This window comes from Eublepharis macularius, chromosome 13 (assembly GCF_028583425.1).
Source record: "Eublepharis macularius isolate TG4126 chromosome 13, MPM_Emac_v1.0, whole genome shotgun sequence".
Classification (NCBI taxonomy): Eukaryota; Metazoa; Chordata; class Lepidosauria; order Squamata; family Eublepharidae; genus Eublepharis; species Eublepharis macularius.
The window spans coordinates 64625192-64647228 of NC_072802.1; the positions used below are offsets into that span (position 1 = coordinate 64625192).

Below are 22037 nucleotides of genomic sequence, written 5' to 3' on the forward strand. Positions count from 1 at the left end.
AGAACTGCCAGATTGTTTTTTGGGTCCTTCCAGCTTAACAACATGTTGCCAAATTGGCCCACCAAGTTGGTTGTTTTAAATAATTTGTTTCGGAACTGGACTGTGTGTTGTTTTTGTAAGAAAACGCTTAAAAAAAAATTAAAATCCCCTTTCAACGACAGAGAAGTGGGATTTGTGTGGAAATCTCAAGTAGGCTAGCATGTGTGCATATGTGCTGTCAAGTCGCAACTGACTTACGGCAGCCCCACCAAGGGGCTTTCAAGGCAAGTGAGTAGCAGAGGTGGTCTTTCCTTGCCTTCCTCTGCAGAGTCTTCCTTGGTGGACTCCCATCCAAGTACCGACCCTGCTTAGCTCCCGAGATCTGATGAGATCGGGCTATACCATGCCACCTTCCCTCCCCATGTAGGCCTGGTCTGTTGAAAATATCTGTGTTGCGTGTGTGTGACATTGGCGTGATGGGATGCTTTTGTTTGTTTCTAGCCATTGAACAGGGTCTAGCTCGGAATGAGAACGCGAATCGAACTTCCGCGGATGTCAGAATACGGAAGACGCAGGTACAGACAGCAAACGTGTCAAAGAGGATAATGCAGTTAGTGTTGGGATGCAGCTATAAACAATAAAACTCCACAGTTGGGGCGTGATGATGATGATGCACAGAATGACTCCAAGCCTGGTCTGCTTTCGGCTGAGCCCCTGGCTGACCAAACTGCATTCAGCTTTGCAGTTTGGGGGGTGCTTCTGGGCCCTGTGACATCTGTGGCTGAAAGCCTCTTGTACCAGCCGAAGCTGATGAGCTTTGCTGGAAAGAAGTGACCTGGTTACCTATACTCTCATTACATCAAGGCTAAATTATTGTTAGGTGTTTAAGTGGAGCAGCTTTTGAAGACCTCTTACAAACTTCACGGCCAGGAAGTGGCCTGCCGTCGACAGAGATGTGCCACAGCAATCGTACCGCTCCTGTATTTTAAAATATCCATGCTGTTTTCCTTAGTGGTTTTGGATTATATCCAAAGCACTGTTTATGTCCTTTAAAGTCCTTAATAGTTGTTATTGTATCTGTGGCATATTTATTGCATGTATGTAGCACGTTAGCACCTTTGCACTTTCTTAAAAAGATTTATAAAATTGATTAAAATTATTGATAATATTAGAGTTTCATTCCTCTGATAGGGTGTCCCCCCTCTTTTTCCTATCTAGTGTAGAATTTGGAGGAACCCCTCTTTCTGTTCCTGGTTCCCAACTTGAAAAAATGGCATATGTACATATCTAATTTATTTCAGAAAATAATTTTTTTCGTTTCATCTCAGCACTCAGTGTTGACGCGGAAGTTTGTGGAGGTCATGACAGCATATAACGGAACGCAGACCCTCTTTCGAGAACGCACCAAGGATCAGATACGGCGGCAGTTAGAAATAAGTAAGTGTTCCTTTTATTTTTCTTTTGTTGTATGAAACTAGTGACTTTAAAATGGCATTTGCAGGAAGTGAGTGGGTGGGGTGGGTTTTTCACGGCTATGCCGTTTTCTTGCCTTGTAAACAGCTGTGTTGGTTACCTTAAATCAGGGCTTTTTTTCTGGGAACAGAGGTGGTGGAACTCAGTATGGAACTCAGGACCGCACAATGACGTCACTTTGGGTCAGCTGGAACAAGGGGGGCGTTTTTTAAAGTTTAAATCGCCTTCTTGAAAATGGTCACATGGCCGGTGGCCCCGCCCCCTGATCTCCAGACAGAGGGGAGTTTAGATTGCCCTCCGCGCACTGCGCGGAGGGCAATCTAAACTCCCCTCTGTCTGGAGATCAGGGGGCGGGGCCACCAGCCATGTGACCATTTTCAAGAGGTGCCGGAACTCCGTTCCACTGCGTTCCCTCTGAAAAAAAGCCCTGCCTTAAGTCATCTGAATGTTTATTTTCTGTGCCTCCTGGTAGGCAGATTGTTCTGCTATATAGGCATGGAAAATGTTCAGGTGTCTAATTACTCAAAAACTTGGGATATTAACTAATTCAGGCTTGTGTAAGGAAAATGCCTAGAATTGGAAGGCTGTGGTCCTTTTAAAACTGGTGCTTAAGAGTTCGAAATACATTCCTATTCTTCTGGAAGCAAATAAAAAATAAACCCAAATAGTTTTTCTAGCACACAAAACAGTTGTGCAATAATAGGGAAAGAAACCATCTTTAAGAATGATCATCTTGGAGCTTTTAAAGCTATTCAGCCCTCTAAATAACACGATTCTGTTTCTGTTACAATTCCCAGGATTGGTTATATAAGAGCCAAGCTACAAGAAACGAATTGCACGAGGAAGAGAACATGAAAGGAGTCGCAATGTTAGCCGGGAAGTTGAGTTTTAAAAGCAATCAGAAGGCTTCATCAATTTCCCCTCTCTGCAGAGCCAGGGAGATGACTGCTCAGAGGGTTTGTTTTTTTCCTCTTTGCCTCCTAGAAGAGGAAGTGAAACTGACAGGGCCTTCCAGAGGCAAAAAAGAAATTAGCAAACCCTCTAGAGGAGCAATCTGTGCTGGCTCTGTAGAGAAGGGAAATTGACAAAGCCTTCTGATCTCTTTTAAAACTCAGCTTCCGAGCTAACATTGTGACTCCCTTCATGTGTTCCTTCTCTTGTAATTCGTCTCTTGTAGCTTGGCTCTCAGTTCCTCATGTGCTGGGGAAGAGTCTACTTAAGCTCCAGCAGCCAGTACAGCTTGCCTTTTACATGGTAAGATATAGGAAGCAATGGATGATAATGGATGACTCTTAATTTCTTACTAGCTGGGAAGGCCACCAGTGATGATGAACTAGAAGACATGCTGGAGAGTGGCAATCTTTCTATTTTCACTTCGGACGTACGTATTTCCAGTCTGCTTTGCTGCCCTCATTATATCCGCCCTCCTTCTCACCCCGAATGCCTACTGATTTAGTACTTTCTTACTCCCCAAAGATTATTCTCGACACCAAAATTACCAGGGAAGCTCTAGATGAAATTGAATCACGTCACAAGGACATTATAAAGCTGGAATCCAGTATACATGAGCTACATGAAATGTTCATGGATATGGCAATGCTAGTTGAGGTCCAGGTAAGTGAGCAAAGTCGCATTATCGCTGGCAGTAGAATATGTTTGAAACTCCGTAGTTAGAGCAGTGTTGGATTTATTCCTTTTAACCTGAAGTGGGATGCAAGGGACCCGCAAGGTAGCTTCTTTGCCTTGTCTAAGAACTCCACTGAAATGAAAGGAAATTGCAAACTGTGTTGGCTGCTGACAACATGTGAAATGTAGCAAAGAACAAAGTCCTTCTTATGGTCTTCAAAACTGGTTCAGATGCATTGGTGTCCTCCGCCCCCCCCCCCCCCCCCCGCAACCTTTGTTGTTTCCAAGCTGATATATCAAGATTATTTCCAACGTTGGAATAAGAATGTTGAAGAATAAGCATGGGTGTGTGATGCAGCCTGTCGTTTTGGTTCCTGGAAATTCGAATTAGATTCTTGCATTTCAAGTGCACGTGAAACTTAAACACAACCTCTCATGCTCCCCAATTCTGGTGATCCTTACTGCTAAACAAAAACAACAGCTGAAGAATCTTAATAACATGCGTAAGAAGCCGCACTGGGGTTATTAGGGCGAGAGGATTGCTGAATTCCTTGGGGCCACTTCTTCCTCACTCTTGACTGAGCACTGTGCCATCTTACCAGGACCACAAGAAATGTGCCTCGCCCAGGGCTGTATTGTCCAGTGGGCTTTCAGAGGTTAAGCTTAACGCCATAATGCTGTAAATCTGATAGGGGCCTTAATCTGTGAGGGCTGCTAACAGCTAATGTAAGCAATATTTAGGAAGCTTTCCAAGAGTGTGTATCCAGTAAAGACTGAAGGATGGAAACAGTTAGTGCTGTTCCCCATTCCAAAGCTTGGTAAAGTTACCTTCTGCTGTATTTGTCTCTTTGAGTCAGTACACACTTGACACCAAACCGTCGTTTGGTGCTTTGTGAATGAATTGTGGGCTGGTGTACTCATTCTTCCCTTTCTGTCCCTCTCTTCTCCCTTCATGTGCACTTGGCTCTTTCTGGCAGTTTGTTGGCAATCCAACAATTGCAGCCGCATGTGAACTGGGCAAGCTGTTTGCTTGTGCTAACCATGGTTTACCTGGAAATTTGAACGGCAAACCATGGTTTGATTGTGTTTTATAGTTATGCTTTCTGGGTAAACTGTGATTTGTGTCAACCACAGTTTGTCTTGTTGACTTGTAGCAGCAGTCTAGTTTTTTCCAACTAACAAAAAGTACAAGTAGGAATCGAAGTGCATAAGAAGGAGGGGGAGAATGTAATTGAGTCGAACTGGATGTATAAGAGGTAGAAAAGAATCCCACACAACAGTGGAAGCCGAGGCATAAACAAAAACGTCCAAACAAATGTTTTCAAAATGCAACTGCTACATGTAGGCAAATAATGCGAGTGTAATGTTTTGTTTCAAACCCTTGGACCTTTATTACAGCTCCTACTTACATTACCTTAAATTTTTACCTTAAAAGGGCCCTGGTTGCAACCAACTCTCCTTTATTTCTCCAGTCACACAGAACTTTAAGTGTTCTCTACCCAGCCTTTTACCTTGAGAACACCCTCCTTTGGGGTTTGAATCCCAGCTGTGGCATTTTCCCCATGTTGTGTGACATATATGTTGCTGCTTCCCAAAAGGTTTCCACGGCCACCAAAGGCTTTCACCTTAGAGCTCTTCAGTTCAACTTGTATTATAGGAAGTCTTATTTATGGATGGTATTATGACAGAAAAGTCAGCACGTGGGGGTGGTTGTGAGGTAAAAAGGGGGATCCTTTTTTGCTTAACCCAAAGTAGAATTTATTTATAAGTAAGTAAGTGTGATGGTTGCAGAGTCTTGATAAGCGTATTGGTTTCAGAATAGGTCCATAAGCATGGTGGTTTCAAAATAGCCATATCTTCTTAAAGGTATATTCACAGACCCAGTCACAAAGACTTATTTCCACACAGATCTTCACTAACAGAATAAACACTCTTCTCATCCACGCCTATATTCACCCAGGCCATTCCAGACAGCTTGCCTGCCCTAGAAAGAATAACCTCTCTGAGATACACACAGACTGATCAAGTCTCACACACAGTTTGCTGGTGAACTCCGCACAGAATGACAGAATGAACACTTTTCTCAGCATTCGGACTAACACTGCAGTTCACTCTGCCCCCTGAGGCACAGCCACTGTCCCATCAGAGCATACTCATTTCACCCATCCAGCCCCCCGCTTCTTTTCTCAGAGGCTTGCACTTCTAACCCAAGTTAACCAATATTCAGAACCCCCACATTCATACCCACGAACTTATTTACATAAAAAACATTACAGTGAGCAGGAGCCCAATATTTCCACTCACACCCTTTCCCCAAACAGGAGTGCAGTAACATGCATTGGAGCAGACAGTTTATAAGCAGTCATGTGAAGTATGCAAGCATGAATTGCCCTCTTAGGATTAGTTTAATGATTTGGGGCACTGAAAGTTTTTTTTTTAAAAAAAACAAGCTTTTTATGTAGTAGTTTGAATTTTTGTTTTAACTTACCATATTGGGTGAGCTTTGCCCCTTACAAGTTAAGCGGTGTCCTTTGTGGGGCTGTTAACTGAATGCAGAAATTGAACGTGGCATGACCACCTTTAACACTTTGCTGTTTATTGTTGCGGATAATGTCTGCTGTCGGACAGAGCCGCCCAGGTAACACTTCTCTTACAACTTTCCCATGTTTTCCACACATTGTTTCTCAACTTTGTTCATCAACCCCATTGTCTGATTGTATACTGGCATTCTAAACCAGGCATATTCAAAGGGAGATTCCATGCTGGCAGCCTGGGGCTGTGCCTCTAAACCAGCAGGGCAAGCTCATGACATTTTGTTGCCCAAGGAAGAACATCCAGACGGCATCCCTGCCTGTTAATTAGTACAGGGCACAATCCACTGGGGAGTTCTCTTCAAACCTCCCTTTCACCTCAATGCAGATTCTCCAGGAGGACGATGGATTGTGTCCGGTGGGGCAGATTTGTCCGGCATCTGACGGCACAGTCTCATCTGGTCTCCTTCATGGCTGGTACAAAGAGACATCCTTGCTGTGCAGCATCTCATGAAAAGTGGAGAAAAACCACCTGCCAGCACCTCCCTCTGATGATGCAGAGAACGCCTGGCCTTGCCGTCCACGTTGGACACAAACCACTCGCTATGCATGGCGGCCCATTGGGTTCAACCGACCTCTGGTGCTTACTCTCTTCCCGTGCCTGCCAAAGCAGGTAGAGCACCTGGAAGGGCATAAGATACGGCTGGTGAACTGTATTCAGTATGACCGCAAGTTCCTCAGACCCCGTAGAGACGATGCAGCCCTCACTGGCCCCAGGGATGCTTCCAGGTTGCAGCCACAGCAGCTGTCCTGAGAAGGAGGGTCGGGCACCAGACAGTGCTATGAGAATTGCATTTGGTACCCCGGCGCATACCAGAAGGGGCGGATGGTACATCTCAGCATTTCATGTTCCTTCCTACTTAGAATGCCAGTCCAAAATGTCAAAAGCATTTCTCATTTTTGTAGCTACGCTTTCCTTTTTCCTTATTTCCCACCCACTACGCACCGCCTGCTTTCCCCAATGCGATCCCTGTAAAATATAAAACCGGGGGGGGGGGGAGATGCTATTTTGTGAATGCCGTTGTGACAATTCCCAGCAATACATCTGTTGCACATAACCCTTGTTCTAAAATTGTTCAAGAACGTTTCTTCCTGTCCTGGGTCATCCAGCAGTTCCTTGAAAGTTTCGCAGTAAATGTTTTTCTTTTCGATGGTTTGACTTTCAGGGTGAAATGGTCAACAGCATTGAGAAAAACGTGATGAATGCAGTCGATTATGTCGAACACGCGAAAGAGGAGACCAAGAAAGCCGTCAAATATCAAAGCAAAGCTCGCAGGGTAGGAACGAGGCTTACTCTTACCAGTCTTGCTTGAAGGGCTTCTGCTTCCTTGTCTGTTTTCATCCAGGCATGCAAGAGAGGAGGTTGTTGTGAACCCTCTTTCTTTGGAGTAACGCTGCTCTGAAGATGGTGGTGGTTCAGGGACTGGAGGCTTGGTTTGGGTTCTTAATTTGAATCCTTATTCAATTCCCACAGTGGGAATCCATGTAGTTTCCCTTCGTGGTCTAAATTGGAGGCAGGTGCTATTTGGAAAAAACATGGAGAGCAAGGGCAGATTTACCTTGCTGGTGCTACTGAAGCCAGGCTTGGGGTGCGGGGGACGATGCTGAGAGCAACAGAGCAGTGAAGTAGGACATCTCGATGTCCTACTTCACTCAACTGGTTTTCAGTTTCCCTTGCCAATTTCTTTAAAAAAAAAATAGACACCTCCACCCTTTCTCCATGCACAAACAAGTGGAAATCTGTAAAATGATGGGTTTTTTTTATTGTATTGATGTCTTTGTTTACATAGCCATACATAGTCACTTTCATTACATTAACATAATCCTACCTCAATACAACCTTTTCCCCTTTATGTTACCCTCCCCCCCTTCCCGTGAACAACCAGTTTGAAAAAAAACACAACTTTATACTTGCAACCATAAGCACACCCTTTGGATTTTGTCAAATGTATCTTTGTTGGGCCCCCCTTCCCTTACCCAACTTATATACCCAAGCCATTTCTTCCTTATCTCCAATATATTATCCTCCCATGTCTTTTCCTGTTTTAATATAGACAAAATGTCTGATTGAATCATTTGATATAGATACAAGTTCCATCTACCCATAGTCCACTTTGCCGTATCCTAGTCATAAGAGAAAAAAAGGAAAGCAAGGGGCTCCCTTTCCTACTCAAGATACAAACAGAACAAACAGGGAACGTAGCAACACAGTCTAAAAAGTATAATACTCAATCAAAAATGTAATAAATTGACTGTGAAAATAAATATATACAATCTTTAAGTCATAAGCTATGACTGCATGTGCAGCAATAATCATTGTTTTAAACCATTCCTGTTTAGACTTATCTGCTTTGTTATTCCCCAGAACTCCCATCTGTAAAATGATGTATGATCTCTGCCCACCCCCGACTCTAACATTTAGTTTGGTTCTGATATTTCTGAAGAACAAGACACAATTGCAAAGCTTTTTAACAAATCGCTGCTTGTTGGAGACGGTGCTTACTAATAATAATACTTATCATTTATGGAGCGCTTTAAAGTTTTGGCAGTCCACCCCCTCCATATGCTTGTTGAAACAATTTAAAAGTCGAGCACAGCAGTGCTTCTCTTTCTTAAATGTACACGAGCTCTTTCTTAACAGGGCATCAAGCAGGGCATGTCTGGAGGCTAGTCCTCATCAGGCGTATTCGTTGATTGATGCTTTTGTTGTTTCGGGAGGGGTGGACTATTGGAGATCGAACACTAGCGTATTGCCTCAAATTGTGCACCCTTCAGTAGAGTTTGATTATCTCTTCAGAACAGGATGGAGAGAAGTCCCAGTAACGCACATGGAACAAGCCCTGGGTGTTTCTGCTGAGGCTCTTTGCTCAGGGGTAGGGTTACCTGGTGATTACCTGGTGAAAAAAATGCTCCATCCTTTTAATCAATCCTTAATGAGATGTTCTTTGCCAGGTGATGTCAGTTACCTCCATGTCATGATAAGCTGCCTGTTTCCACACATTAAGTCTCCAGGAAGGGAGCAAGATGTTTTTCTCCAAGCCTTTTGGGAACCCTATCAGCAAACTTTCTTCATGTGCTGTCTTTAACTCCAGTTCAAGTGCTGCTAAGAGTCTCTCTACCCTAGACGCCTCGATGCATGTTCAACAAGTGTAAGGAGACACAGTGTTATCCAGGAAGCATAGTTTAAGAAGTCAGAGCCGGCAGAGATCGCTCCTCAGAGGGTTTGTTAATTTCACCTTCGCCTCCCCAAAGGCTCTGTCAATTTCACCTCTCCAGTCTAAAACTGGGTGGGATCGCAACCAGAGGGCAGCAAGGAATGGAAATGGGCTTGAGCTGGAGAAGTTATAATGGGCTGAGGTTTCCCTTCTGGCATTTCACAACCCCTTCACACATCTCCAGTGTATAGAAAAGCCTTTGGCCTGCCCCCTGCTCTGTCTTTTTAAACTACCCTTCCCAGCTAACATTTCATCTCCCGCCACGTGTCCTTCACATGTCAGTGTCTTGTGGAGAGAGACTCTAATTCTGCTCCCAACATTGTTATACTTCCCACTTCTCTCGAGTCTCCTGAAGCTGCATATCAGTACTGCTGGGTCCTTTTCATAATGCTGTGAACTGCGACTCCACGGGGCAGCACACGCTGGCCAGAAAACCAGGCTGGCCTAACACAGTCAGAACGGCTTGCTTCAAATTCTGCATTGTGTTTGTGTGTGTTAGCCCAGAAATGACCTCATTGTTTCGTCTGACCCATCCGTATAGCCCCCAGAATGATCGAGTGGAATGTCAGCAAACTAATTTTTGAACCTGGACAAAAGAGCATGCAGTACCACCCCCCCCCCCTTTGTTCTGCAGCCACACACACAATGAGATGAGCTGGGTCCTGGCAAGAGCTGTCATGTGACACCACTGTGCACGCAAGGGATGGAGGTCAGCAGTTGGGGCATGTGCCACAGTAATTGTCTTGTGCCTCTATCCTGGAGCATTGCTTTTGCTTCTTGATACAGTTCCTGCCTGGGAAAGCTGCATACTTTCCTGTTTATATTCCTCTTTTCCTCTGAGGCATTCAGTGTTGAATTACATGGAACTCCCTCAGTTGATTCTCACAGTAATCCTGCGGTGTAGGTTAGCCTGTCATAGTGGGGTTCCCCCCACCCAAGGCTGCCAGCAAGCTTTGTATCTGAATGTGGATTTGAACCCATGCCTCCTTAAACTGGGTGTCGAATGGGAAATTGGCCTTTCTAAGCTTTGTTTTGACACTGTTTTTCCAAAACGGAGATGTTGACCGTCTTTTCCTTTGGCAGAAAAAGTGGATAATTCTCATTGTTGTATTGGTTCTGCTTGCCGTAATTGCTCTAATAATTGGCTTGTCAGTCGGGACTCGGTGATGCTCGGATAAGCCAGCATGCATCTCGCTCTGCTGTTGCGGCAGTAAGTACTAATCAACTAACTTGCTTTTCTGCAAATGGCTTAGCTCTATTAATTTGCCCTCTGTGCTAATTTGTGTCCGTGTGTGATTTTCATACAAAAGACCGTGATCTAACTCACTTGCTAAACTGGAACATTGCATTCAGCGTCCGTGTAAGCCCTAAAAACAGCAGCTACTGTGCGGGCTGAGCCCCCTAGTGGCTAGCTGCTGAACATGCGTCCATCTCACACACAGTAGTGCAAGAAAAGTTGAGACCGCTAGAATTAGATCTTTTCTCTTGAGCCAACATTGCAGTGGTGTAGAAATAGACCAGCTTTAGAAACAAGCTCAATTTATACGGGTTTGGAGAGAACATTTAGATCAGTACTACAGCCCGTAATCCTCTTTCTATCTGTACATTGTGTAGAATAAGAAGTTTATGTTAAATCTGTTGTTGGTTTGGTATGACTAAAAATAATGTTTTTGTGAGGACGCTTGCCCTGTTATAGCCCAGTAGTATATGGCACCACCTCCCTCTAATCCTTCCTCGAAACCCGGTCTTTGGTTCTACCTCCTTCGCTCTTGCTGTTACCCTACTGTCCTTTCTTCATTGCAGCCTTGGGTGATCTTAGTAATGAAATCCCGGCAGGAATAGTAGCATATTTGTTTCCTGTTATCCATGCTCCCTCCCCGTTTCTTCTGCTATCCCCAACCCCCACCTAATGCATGCATGCACCAAAATCCAGATTGTAAGGTTTCCAAAGCAGGAATCTTCATTATTTTAGTTACACTGTAAAGCCCCATGTGCCCCAGTAACACACACACCTTTATGTATTCTAAAATTTTGCCTGTTCCAGTATTGAGCGCAATGCACCTCTGAAATAAAAAAAGCTATCATGTTTCGTAGGTTTGGCTGAAACCTGAAGTGAAATCATGGTTTGTTTTAACAACGGTTATTTTGTGAAACTCGGACTCAGCTTTCACACGATCCCAGTTTCATTGCCTTCTGTCTTTCTCCTTTCTTCCCTACTGAGTCTGGCTGGTATCTCAGTCTGCATCCTGGCAAAGGCAACACCAAGAAACAAGCTAAGATGCCCACATTTGTACGTCCCATGAAACTTTATTGAAGACTTAATAAGCCAACTTCAAATCTCGGTACCCACAGTTAATGGAGTGGCCCACTTTCAGACAATCATGCTAACTGTAGTTTGCATAATCAAATCATGTTTTTGTGTGACTTCTGAACTGAGTCCCAGGGCCGGATCTAGGGTTGCTGGTGCCCAGCGCAACACTTTCTCCAGCCTCTGTGCATGCGCACAGCGCGCGCGCGTTCCCGGTGCCACGTGATGACGTCATCGTGACGTCATAGTGACATCATCACACAGGGGTGGGGGCGTGCTGCCCGCGTGGCAACCCAGCCACCCAGGCACCCGGTGTGCCATGGAGCTGGCGGCGGTGGCGCATGCATGCATGCGCTGGGGCAGCCAGCTTGCTGCGCAGGTGTCTGAGCGCAGGGCTAGGAGGCCCTCCACGCGGTTTGCCTACCCCGCTGCCCCGTGCCGCCTGTGCGGCAAGCCGGCTGCCCCAGCGCCTGGTGCACCGTGGAGCTGGCTTGCCGCGCGGGTGGCTGAGCGCAGGGCTGGGAGGTCCTGCGCGCGCGGCAAGCCAGCTGCCCCATCGGCGGGGCAGACAAGGGCCTCCCAACCCTACGCTCAGCCTCCTGCGCAGCAAGCCGCGGCGCGCTCCTGGTGGCTGGCAGCCGCGCCCGGCACCCCCTCTTTGCCGGTGCCGGGGGCAGGCTACCCCCCTGCCCCCTCCGATCCGGCCCTGCTGAGTCCTTGTTTCAATCTAGTAATTAAAAGTGAAATCCTAGGCAGAGTTACTCCAGTCGGTGGGCTTAGACTGGAGTAACTGTTTAGGATTTCACTGTAAGTTTAGTAGTCGCTAGATGCAATTTCCATTGAAATCCAGTACATATGGTTGGAATTGGAATTTAAATGTTCCTTCCCTGCATCTTCTGTATTTTTAAAAATTTCTGCTGTAGCCAACTAATGATAGGTTTCCCTAACTCCCCACCCCCACCCCTTTGTCTTGCAGAAATTGATGTTCATAATCATTTGTGTAACTTTGCTGCTTGTAATCCTTGGAATTATCCTAGCAGCAACCTTCTCGTAGCACACGGCAGATACCAAGAGGTTGCAGCATCCAAATCTCACACATGCGAGGAAACCAACCAGCCTGCTTGTAAAGATGCCTTCTCTTGCCACAGTCAGATGTTCTTCGAGGGAAACCAGATGACTGTTAGCTATTTAGCCGACAGCGCTAAATTGGTGGAGTGGGGGTTTTCCTCTCGAAAATGGAAAACTGCAAATTGTATCTCACGGACATAAAGGCTGCTCAGATTTTGTTCTGCACTATTGGAGATGAATTCTGTTGTGTTTTTAATAGGCCAGTGCTATCCAAGTGGAATGCATTGTCCCCAAACATTGAGCCTTTGCTTTTTGTGGCTTCATTTGCCATTAATTAATCCATCTTATTAACATAGCGGTGGATCTTATTTTAAAACTGATGCAGCCACATTCTCTTAAAGAATTTGTAACTATGCTTAGGACTGTCGTCAGACTTCAGAGGCGAGTTCCATTGCTGTCAGCAGGTCTTTGACTTTCAGGTAAACGTGATTGGGGTGAGATATGAAGTGTCTTTTGTTTCCAGTTTCCGTATTTTTTAAAAAAAACTGTCTTAAACATGATTTTTTTAAAAAAGTGCTTAACAAGTCAGTGTATGCTTTTAATGTGAGCAGTTTCATAGTTTTCAGACGGCTTTTCGACAACTGTGTAGAAGCAAGTGCCTTTTTCTTAGTACTGACCAGCCAAAATTGTGTATAGGCTTAAGTACTATTACGACTTTATCACATAACACTGTTTTAAAGAGGATCTACTCCACTGTGAAGATTACTATACATTTTCCCCTGATACTCCTATGGGCTCTCCCCCTTTCAGAGTTATGCCATAAAATATTTAGAGGGCTCCAGTTTTCTAGAGATGAATGGAAGGTGCTCACTGGCACTCTGGAGCAAGCCCTTCAGAGCTTGAATGTCCTGCCTATACTGGCTTCCTCATTCTCTTTGGTAAAGATTTACACACATCCTGTTGTGCGTACCAAACAACCTCCGGCATCGAAGTGAATGGAGAAGCTTTTATAGGTATGATTGCTTCAGATCTAACAAGGGTCTCTATCTTCTTATGCACATGCATGCACACACAGAGGAAAAAGTCCCGTTTGTTTTAGTGGAACCTTTGCTTTCATATGGTTTGGTGGGCTTTACTCACAGTGTCTAATAACTGAGAAAAAATGGTTTCAGTAAAAATATGATAATGAGGCAAAGATACGAGCATTTTAAAGCTCGGTTTGATCTTGGAATCCTTCTAATCTAATCTGTGACACAGCTTAACCCTGCAGATTGGATCTGCTTTACAGTTCTGGCTGTAGTGCAGCAAGCCGTGATTTCCTTTTCATCAAGGAACAATCACAAAAATCAAGGTTTTGTGTCTTTAAATTTCCATTTAGTCCTTAATGAAGGCGGGTGACGAAAAGGACGAGCAGGTGTTCGTTCTAAACAAGACACTGAATTTGTTGGGGGAATGTGCTTTTTGAATTTCCCTAGCAAGAATGAAGTGTTTGCAACTTAGCAAAGGCCTTGGTCCAAAGTACGTCACAATTGAGTTCTGTTGAAAGGAAGGGGGCTTTGCACTCCTTTCTCTGGGTTAGGACCAAAACTGTGCAGCTGGGAGCAACATTTAAAGCATTTCAGAAGTAACCAAAACACTTGTTGCTGAATAGCTTTTTTTGTATTGTGTTATTGCTATGTAAAATATTGATAACTGTGTTTTTGATTTCTCACTGTTTCCAATATATTCATGTAGATATGTGGATATTTATGCCAGAAGTGAAACAAAGTGCAACGGGTGCCTTTTTAAAAAAACGATAAATGGTCTTGAAATATTTATTTCTGTGTTTTGAACAAGAAGAATAAACTTGCAGATATATTTTGTGTTACAGGTAATCTTTCTCATCACTCATAGTTTATTGACTTTTTACATATTTACAGTGTATATTCTTCAATGTTTGTTATGTATATAATAAACTAAAAGATAACATTAATAATTGTCATTTCTATGTGTCTGACTTCCTTGAAAGATTACAAAGGCCTTGCAATAAAAATTCTTCTAAATGAATGTTAATGCTTAAAATATGGTGATACAAGTTTCAAATCATTATAAGTCTGTAGCCGTGTTGCTTTCCAGTGGCAACCTAAAGATGAACAAGATGTTCATGGTATAAGCTTTTATATATATGTATTTATAAATCTATATATGTATGTGTGTGCGTATATATATATAAAAGCAATAAACATAAAAGATAAGAAAAAACAATCATCTAGGAAACAATCCAAAGTAACAATTCATATAAACATGAAAGAAAAAACATAAAAGGCAACTAATAAAACGAGGAAGAAGATATAGAGAAGAAAAATAAAAGCAAGACTAAACTACGGGCTGGGTTCCGATTTTCTCCACAACAAATATGTATCATTTTCAAATTCTCACTTATTCTGTGTTAAGAATAATAGCCCTCTTTTTTTCATCGAATTGTAGAGTTGGAAGGGGCCATACAGACCATCTAGTCCATCCCCCTCCCCAGTGCAGGATCAGCCTAAAGCATCTCTGACAAATATTCATCCAGCCTCTTCTTGAAAACTGTCAGTGAATGGGAGCTCACCACCTCCCTAGGCAGCTGATTCCACTTTTGAACTACTCTAACCGTGAAAAAGTTCTTCCTAATATCCAGCCAGTACCTTTGTGCATGTAATTTAAGCCCATCTCTTCGGGTCCTACCCTCTGCTGCCAACTGGAACAGCTCCCTGCTCTCCTCCAAATGACAGCCTTTCAAATACTTAAAGAGAACAATCGTGTCCCCCCTCAATCTCCTCCAAACTAAACATTCCGAAGGCCCTCAGCTATAGTTCATATCATATTCCTTAATCCATGAATCGACACACCATCAAGTCATTGTCTGTTTCATGTAAAAATCTATAAACGGTTTCTGCACAAATGCAGATACTGTCCTCTCTCATGGTATAAGCTTTTGAGAGCCATCTAGTATCTGAAGAAGGGAGCTCTGACTCTCAAAAGCTTATACCCTGAAAATCTTCTTGGTCTCTGCAGTGCCACTGGACTCGAATCCTGCACATACAAATAAGTTGTTTTTAGAATGCCATTTCTCAAGCTTACAGGTGGACACCCGTGAGTGGCTCTCCTACCCTGGTGAATGCCAATTTCATAGTGTCCTTCACTAGGACACCTATGAATCTTTTTTCTTTTGGCCCATGCAGCAAAACCCAGTGCCTGGGGGAGACAATCTGCTGTGGGTGTGGGTAATGATTTTCTCCTGCCACAAGTCCCACCGGAACCAATAGTAGTTCTTATCAGTGTGGCTTAAAGAGAAGCTGATACTATGGGCTTTTCACTGGACACGCCCATTCTGTAAATTTGAAGAGATGAAATTGCCTCTTTCAGAATTAATTTTCCTAGGAAGGTTTGTAGTCTTTGTAAAAGGTAGAGAAAAACTGGACATGGTAGTGTTATCAGAAGACATCTATTCATGCGTGGGGTAATTTATCTTTTTAAAAAACCTTTTGATTTCTGGTTTTCTGTTTTGAATATGGGCATCAGTAAAATAGGTTATTCTCTGCATTTTGCAGAACTAATTTATACTTGAGTAGGAAGGTGGCATGGTATAGCCTGATCTCGTCATATCTTAGAAGAGTTGAGCCTGGTCTGTACTTGGATGGGAGGCGGCCAAGATGACTGTATTACAGAGGAAGGAAATGGCAAAACCCTCCTCTGCTCCTCTCTTGCCTTGAAAAACCTTTGGCGGAATCACCATAAATCGGTTGCGACTTGACGGCACTTGCATACATAATCTATGCGGTGTAGTTAAAACTGTTGACTTTTTCTTTCAAGATTCACAATGCACACAATCGATGTATGAAAAGATGGAATGGAAAATAAACCCATAACAACAACAACAACAACAATAATAAATGTATTGAAACAATGTTTTGGAAGTTTTGTGATGATTGTACCAGTTTTCAGGATGAGCTGTCTGTGGCTGAGCGAAAGTAGACAGGTTTGAAAGACTTGTCCCATTTAGTGATTCTCAGGGCTTTTTTTCAGCTGGAACGTGGTGGAACGGAGTTCCAGCACCTCTTGAAAATGGTCACATGGCCGGTGGCCCCGCCCCCTGATCTCCAGACAGAGGGGAGTTTAGATTGCCCTCCGTGCCCAGCTGGGCGCGGAGGACAATCTAAACTCCCCTCTGTCTGGAGATCGGGGGGGGGGGGGGGCCACCGGCCATGTGACCATTTTCGCCGAGGGCAATTTAAACTTTAACCCCCCCCCCTTGTTCCAGCGGACCCAAAGTGACATCATTGTGCGGTCCTGGGAGTGTGCACGCACTTTACACTCACACATGTGGCACCACCTCCCACCAGGAGTTGCCCCCTGTGCTGGCAACCCACTGAGTTCCGCCACCTCTTTTCCCAGAAAAAAAGCCCTGGTGATTCTTAATGGAATTCTTTTTACACGGCTCGTTCCCCACTCAGGTTCCTAGATTTCTCCCCCAGTTTTTTTTTTTTTTAAAGGAGGGCCAACATACATCAAATAAGAATGTAACCTTGAATATTCAGGAGTTGGCTGGTGGACATTGGGTTCAAGGGTATCACTGAATAGATCTCAGGCACACACATATTATATGCAGAGATCTTGTACATGTGTGAATAAAGTTGCCGTGTCCTAAGAGCTCTGATATTCTCCCCCCTCATCCTTGATTTGTGGGAGGGATTGTTGGATGATGATGTTAGCCTGCTTTGTGTGTATGAGTGTGGCGGAGGGGGGGTGAATTTAAAGGTTAAGGAGTGCAGATCTAGCTATTTCTTTAGGTCTGCAACTGGCTCTCTGCATTGGACAACCCCATGGATGGAGGCAAGGGGGTGCATCAGTTCATAGGTTGGGGGTACTTTTAGCTCTGGAAGTCCCCTCTCCTTTGAACTGTGCCTCGCTCTTTACTTCCTGGGTATTTTCTTTTGTAAAGGCTTTTTTATTTGAGGAATGGGGATTTAAAAAAAAAAAAGCTCTGATGCTGTCGTCTTTGCATGTTTTCTGTTTACTGTTTTGTTTAATTTTTCCTCCAGATTTTATGCTCATTCATATTATGTTAGCCATATTGAGCACCCCATAGCAGAAAAGCGGGACAGCGTATTCCAGTAGATAATATAATGGCTCTAAAGAAACACCGTCAAGAAATGTACAGTTGTTTCACTGGGAGACTTAACAGTTTTCCAGTCCTTGTGACTCTGACTAGATGTTTGAAAATAAGTTTGCAGCTGGAGCAATAGGTGCCAGGTTGACTACAGCCTCCATGTTCACAGGCCAGCGAACTCCGTGTATGCTGGTGCTGGGGGGTTAAAGTGGGGTAAGACTTGGTTCCTGTGGTTTTCTTGTCAGCAGGGGCAGACTGGCCATTGTAGCCACCAGAATTTATCCTGGTGGACCGATGACCTGCCCCTCCATATGCACCAGGCCAGTCCATTATAAAGAATAGTGCTCGGCTGAGTCACGGTGGAGTGGGGCTGGCTGGACAGGAAAGGAGGGTGCGATGGCATCTCTTCCTCCTTGGATGGGGTAGAGCCAGGATCGGTGCCTTTTTCCAGGGCTGGTTTTTCCTCCCGTCCCACTCTTGCTTGTATGTCTTCCAGGGCATCTGGCTTGGCTACTGAGAGAAGCGGGACTGGAAGGACAACTGGGCTGATCAGCAGGGGCCCGTAACGGAATGGATTCTGGGGTCTCCAGTTGCTTCTAGCAAAAAAAAAGGGGGGGGGTAGAAATTAACTGTAAATTCTTCCGTCCCCCGTTGGTCTGAAATGCCCTTTGCTGTGTCCCGTGACTCATACACCTCGCTAAATATAACCATGGCACCCGTCCTGAGATGCAAGCTAACGGATCAGCCTCTGCACCTGTGAAGCAACTCGAGCCACTCGCCATGATCGGCTTCTCGGTTTATACAACATCAGTCGCAAACACTATTTTGGTGACTGATCTAAAGCGTCCAAAGACAGGAAAGGAGGCCAGATCGGTTCCTGGGAATTTATCAAAGAAGTTGATCGTCGGGGTGTACGAGTGTTTCGTGGGTCCTTAACTCGTCTTTGCCAAGTGCTTAGGTGGGGGGAAATGGAAAAGGTAAGCAAATGAGAAGTAAAGGCACCGAGTGCTTGTTTGCAAAGGGTTTCATGGTGGCTTAAAGGGCCTGAGTGTAGGATAAATGAGAAGAGGCTGGAACAAACCAAAACGTTACCAGTCAAAGTGGGACGGTGAGTGAATTTCCTGTTTGTTTGCCAGTGACAAATAGATCCATTCAAAACCTTTCGAGTTTTGCGCCTGTGTAGGAAAATAGCCCCCTGCATAAGTTCACTCCAATAACAGTATGAAACTGAGAGTGCGATAGTTGGTCTGTGTTCCGGAGCAGCTGCAGGACATCAGGTAATGGGCCCTTGCTGTTCTTGTGCCTTAAACCCTGTAATCCACCTACCTGGCCAACCTACCTGGCCTAAGTGAAGATTATAAAGCTCGCTGAGGTTTATTCATCTGGAAAGAGCCAGTAGAGCAGTGACTGGAGTGCCAGCCTAGGATCAAGGGTTCAGTCCATTCAGCCATGAAACACATTGGATGAACTGGGCCAGTCATTCTCTTGGCATAACTTACCTTGCCAGGTGCACGTGTGGACAAAACAGGGGAGGGCAACAATGTATGGGTTTCTGAGCTCCTTGGCGGAAAAATGGGATTAAAAATAGATTTAAGATCTTCCCGGCAAGCCCTGCATGGTAACCAGAGACAGGACTTTATCATAACCTCTCCTATGGAATGCCCTTTCCCATTGAGGCTACCTGGTGTGAATGCTGCTCTTTTAGGTGCCAAAGTTCAATGTAACTGTTCAGTCTTTTAATTAAGGGGTTGCTCTTTTAGTACCTTTTAGTCTGATAATTGTTATTATCAGGGCTTTTTTTCTGGGGAAAGAGGTGGCGGAACTCAGTGGGTTGCCCTCGGAGAAAATGGTCACATGGCTGGTGGCCTCGCCCCCTGATCTCCAGACAGAGGGGAGTTTAGATTGCCCTCTGCGCTGCCAAGAAGCATGGAGGGCAATCTCAACTCCCCTCTGTCTGGAGATCAGGGGGCGGGGCCATCAGCCATGTGACCATTTTCAAGAGGTTCCGAAACTCCGTTCCGCCGCATTCCAGCTGAAAAAATGCCCTGGTTATTATTGTAAGCTGTTGCAATGTTGACCTATGTTGCTATGCTCTGGCTGGGTGTTTTAATTCTGGATTTTGATTAATAATCTATGTTTGTTGTACGCCACCTTGGGCAGGTTTCCTGAAGTGGCGGTGTACTGTTTTGCTACCAGCTGGTTGGCTAGCAAGGAACTGAGCTCTTCCTGAGCAGGCGTGTCGCAGCCCTTTGCCTTTAGCTTGGCCACGGGCACTGACTTGGTCTTAGATTTCCCAGGCCAATGCCAACAAATCCCAGGACCTCTTGAGGGCAGAGCCTGTAACCAAGCAGCAGCTAAAAGCTGATCCTCCATGGCTGTCATTTTACAATAGGCGTTGCCAGGGGTCATTTCGTAGAAAAAGAGCTGGAGGAACTCATTAGCATAACTCATTAGCATAGGCCACACCCCTTGCCATCACTGGAAGTGTGTCATTAGCATAACTGATTTGCATATGCCAGACCCCCTGACATCACCTATCCTGGCTGTTTTGGACCCAATCCTGGCCATTCAGGGCCGAAATTGGGCCCAAAATGGCAAAAAGGGGCTGAAAATGGCTGAAAAGGGGCCCAAAATGGTCAAGATCAGACTGCTGCTGAGTGGGAGAGTGATCCACCACCTGTCAGAGGCCCAATCTGGGCTGTTTTGGTCCCAATCCAGACCGAAACGGGCACAAAATGGCTGAGAGTCAGGTGGGCGGGGCCTCTTTGGGGAACTGCAAGAACTGTGTTTATGCACGTTCCCCCTCAAAATGAGCCCTGGGCATTGCCCCTTCTCCTGGCAACCATTTTGTGATGTTGGCCACCCACTCTTTCAGAACTCCAGAAGCGCTTTGCTGACTCAGTGAGGATGCTTGTGTTTCTAAATAATGCATAGCCGTTAAAACGCATGGAGACACTTGGGCTTGGCAACCGTTGTAGAGGCTGCTGTTGAAGTTGACCCTGAGGAAGTCGGTGCTTTCCCCTTCGTTCCTTGGAAGCCCCTGCCAGAAACGCACAAAACAAAGACCTACCACGGCCAGGTCTAAAAGACCCACAAAACTGAAGCACACTGTACGGCTGGAAGAAAACATGCTTCCTCTAACAGTTTAGCGAAAATATATTTATCTAACCAGCAGGTATTCATGCAATCATAGAACAACAAGTATAATAAAGTTCCAAAGTCACTAGGCACAAGTCAACAACCATGTGATTTGAACATCACATAAATTATCCCATAGGAAGGTCCAGATTCTCCAAAGTCCATATGAATAGAAATTGGAAACGGAGCCCAAGCTCTCTTCTTTAGACGCCTTCAAGGGAACCCGAAGCCACGAGCGAGCGAGAAGCCGACTTCTGGATCGGAGAACCCACAGTGGAGAAAATGGAGGTGCAGGGAAAGAATCACAGCTATCAACTGCTCAACAGGGCGCAAACTGGATTCCTGTTTCGGTGTCGTTTTTTCAAGAGCATTGATAGACTGGCTGCTTCCACACACGCTGGATAATCCACTTTCAATACGCTTTAGTGAACATTTATAACTGATTTTCCATGTGTGGAACAAAAAATCCACTTCTAAAGGATAACGAAAGTGCATTGAAAGTGCATTATTCAACGTGTGTGGAAACAGCCACAGAGTTCCAAATGCAAAAAGAAGCCTCGCTTCTCTAATCCCAAGTGGGAGACCCAGATACCAGGTATCTGATGCTCAAATCGCATGGTCGTTGACTTGCTTCTGGTGACTTCGGAACTTTATTATACTTGTTTAAAATTAAAATGACCCAGGGGATTCATAACTTCTTCAAAAGGTGTCAGGTTCTGTAAAGGAGTAGAGAAATGTGTCCAGACACTCTTCACAATGAAATATTTTGATCTCCATTGCGCTCCACCCTAAATTGGCCAGCAGGCAAATCTAACGACAATCCCTGATTTACTGTGAATGCTTAAAATCCCAGTTGGTATGGCATATTGGGGCTGGGGTGGGGCTTGAGAGGAAGTAAAACATTGGTGCTGCCTTGGAAGAGAGACAGAGGAGATGTACATTTTAAAAGCTGTATCCAGATCTTGACAACAGGATGTGTGCATTTTCCGAATGCTCGGACAGAGATGTTATTGCTGAGGGCGTGCGTGTTTCTGCTCACTGCAACAACAGTTGGAGTGCCAAATATTACAGTGGCTCAAAAGAAATTATTGCGAAATGACACTTCTATCATACCATCTGTTCATGTCTTTATGGCATTTTTCAGCAGTGTGCTTAAGGCAGCTTTATAGCATTTTCCCCTCCAGCAGCAGTGTGATTAAGCAATATGATGCTTTCTGTAGAAGCTAGCTACTGCTTTTCGCCTAAAGGTTACCAAGAGCTAGGCTCTTGAAAGAGAAATTGATGTAAGATATTTGACTACACGTTTTGCCCTGGACCGTCCTGTAAATTTAATATTTCCTAGGTAAGCATGGAGGTATCTCAGACGGTGCTTCCTATTTGCCGACATAAGCAGCATCCATTTCTCCAGCTCGGATTGACTTTCCGGTGACTGCTCTTTGAGCGAATTGCTGGTTGGTGACAAACTGGAGATATTTCATGTCATTCTGCAGTTGCAATAGCTACACTTG

General features: G+C 44.7%; 1 protein-coding gene across 2 annotated transcripts in view; it reads left to right on the plus strand.

Annotated features, from left to right (window-relative positions):
• The window catches only part of STX2 (syntaxin 2), a 34203-nt gene extending 19975 nt beyond the window's left edge, over positions 1 to 14228 (plus strand). Inside the window, exons 5-10 of one of the 2 annotated variants that reach the window (XM_054996981.1) lie at positions 481 to 554; positions 1308 to 1416; positions 2760 to 2833; positions 2929 to 3066; positions 6836 to 6946; positions 12169 to 14228. In XM_054996981.1, the coding sequence (XP_054852956.1) occupies positions 481 to 554; positions 1308 to 1416; positions 2760 to 2833; positions 2929 to 3066; positions 6836 to 6946; positions 12169 to 12246 (584 nt within the window). In that variant the 3' untranslated portion in view covers positions 12247 to 14228. Of the gene's footprint in view, positions 1 to 480; positions 555 to 1307; positions 1417 to 2759; positions 2834 to 2928; positions 3067 to 6835; positions 6947 to 9967; positions 10083 to 12168 lie in introns of those variants that run through there. The other variant, XM_054996980.1, reaches the window with a different exon arrangement.
• The last annotated feature ends 7809 nt before the right edge of the window (positions 14229 to 22037 follow it).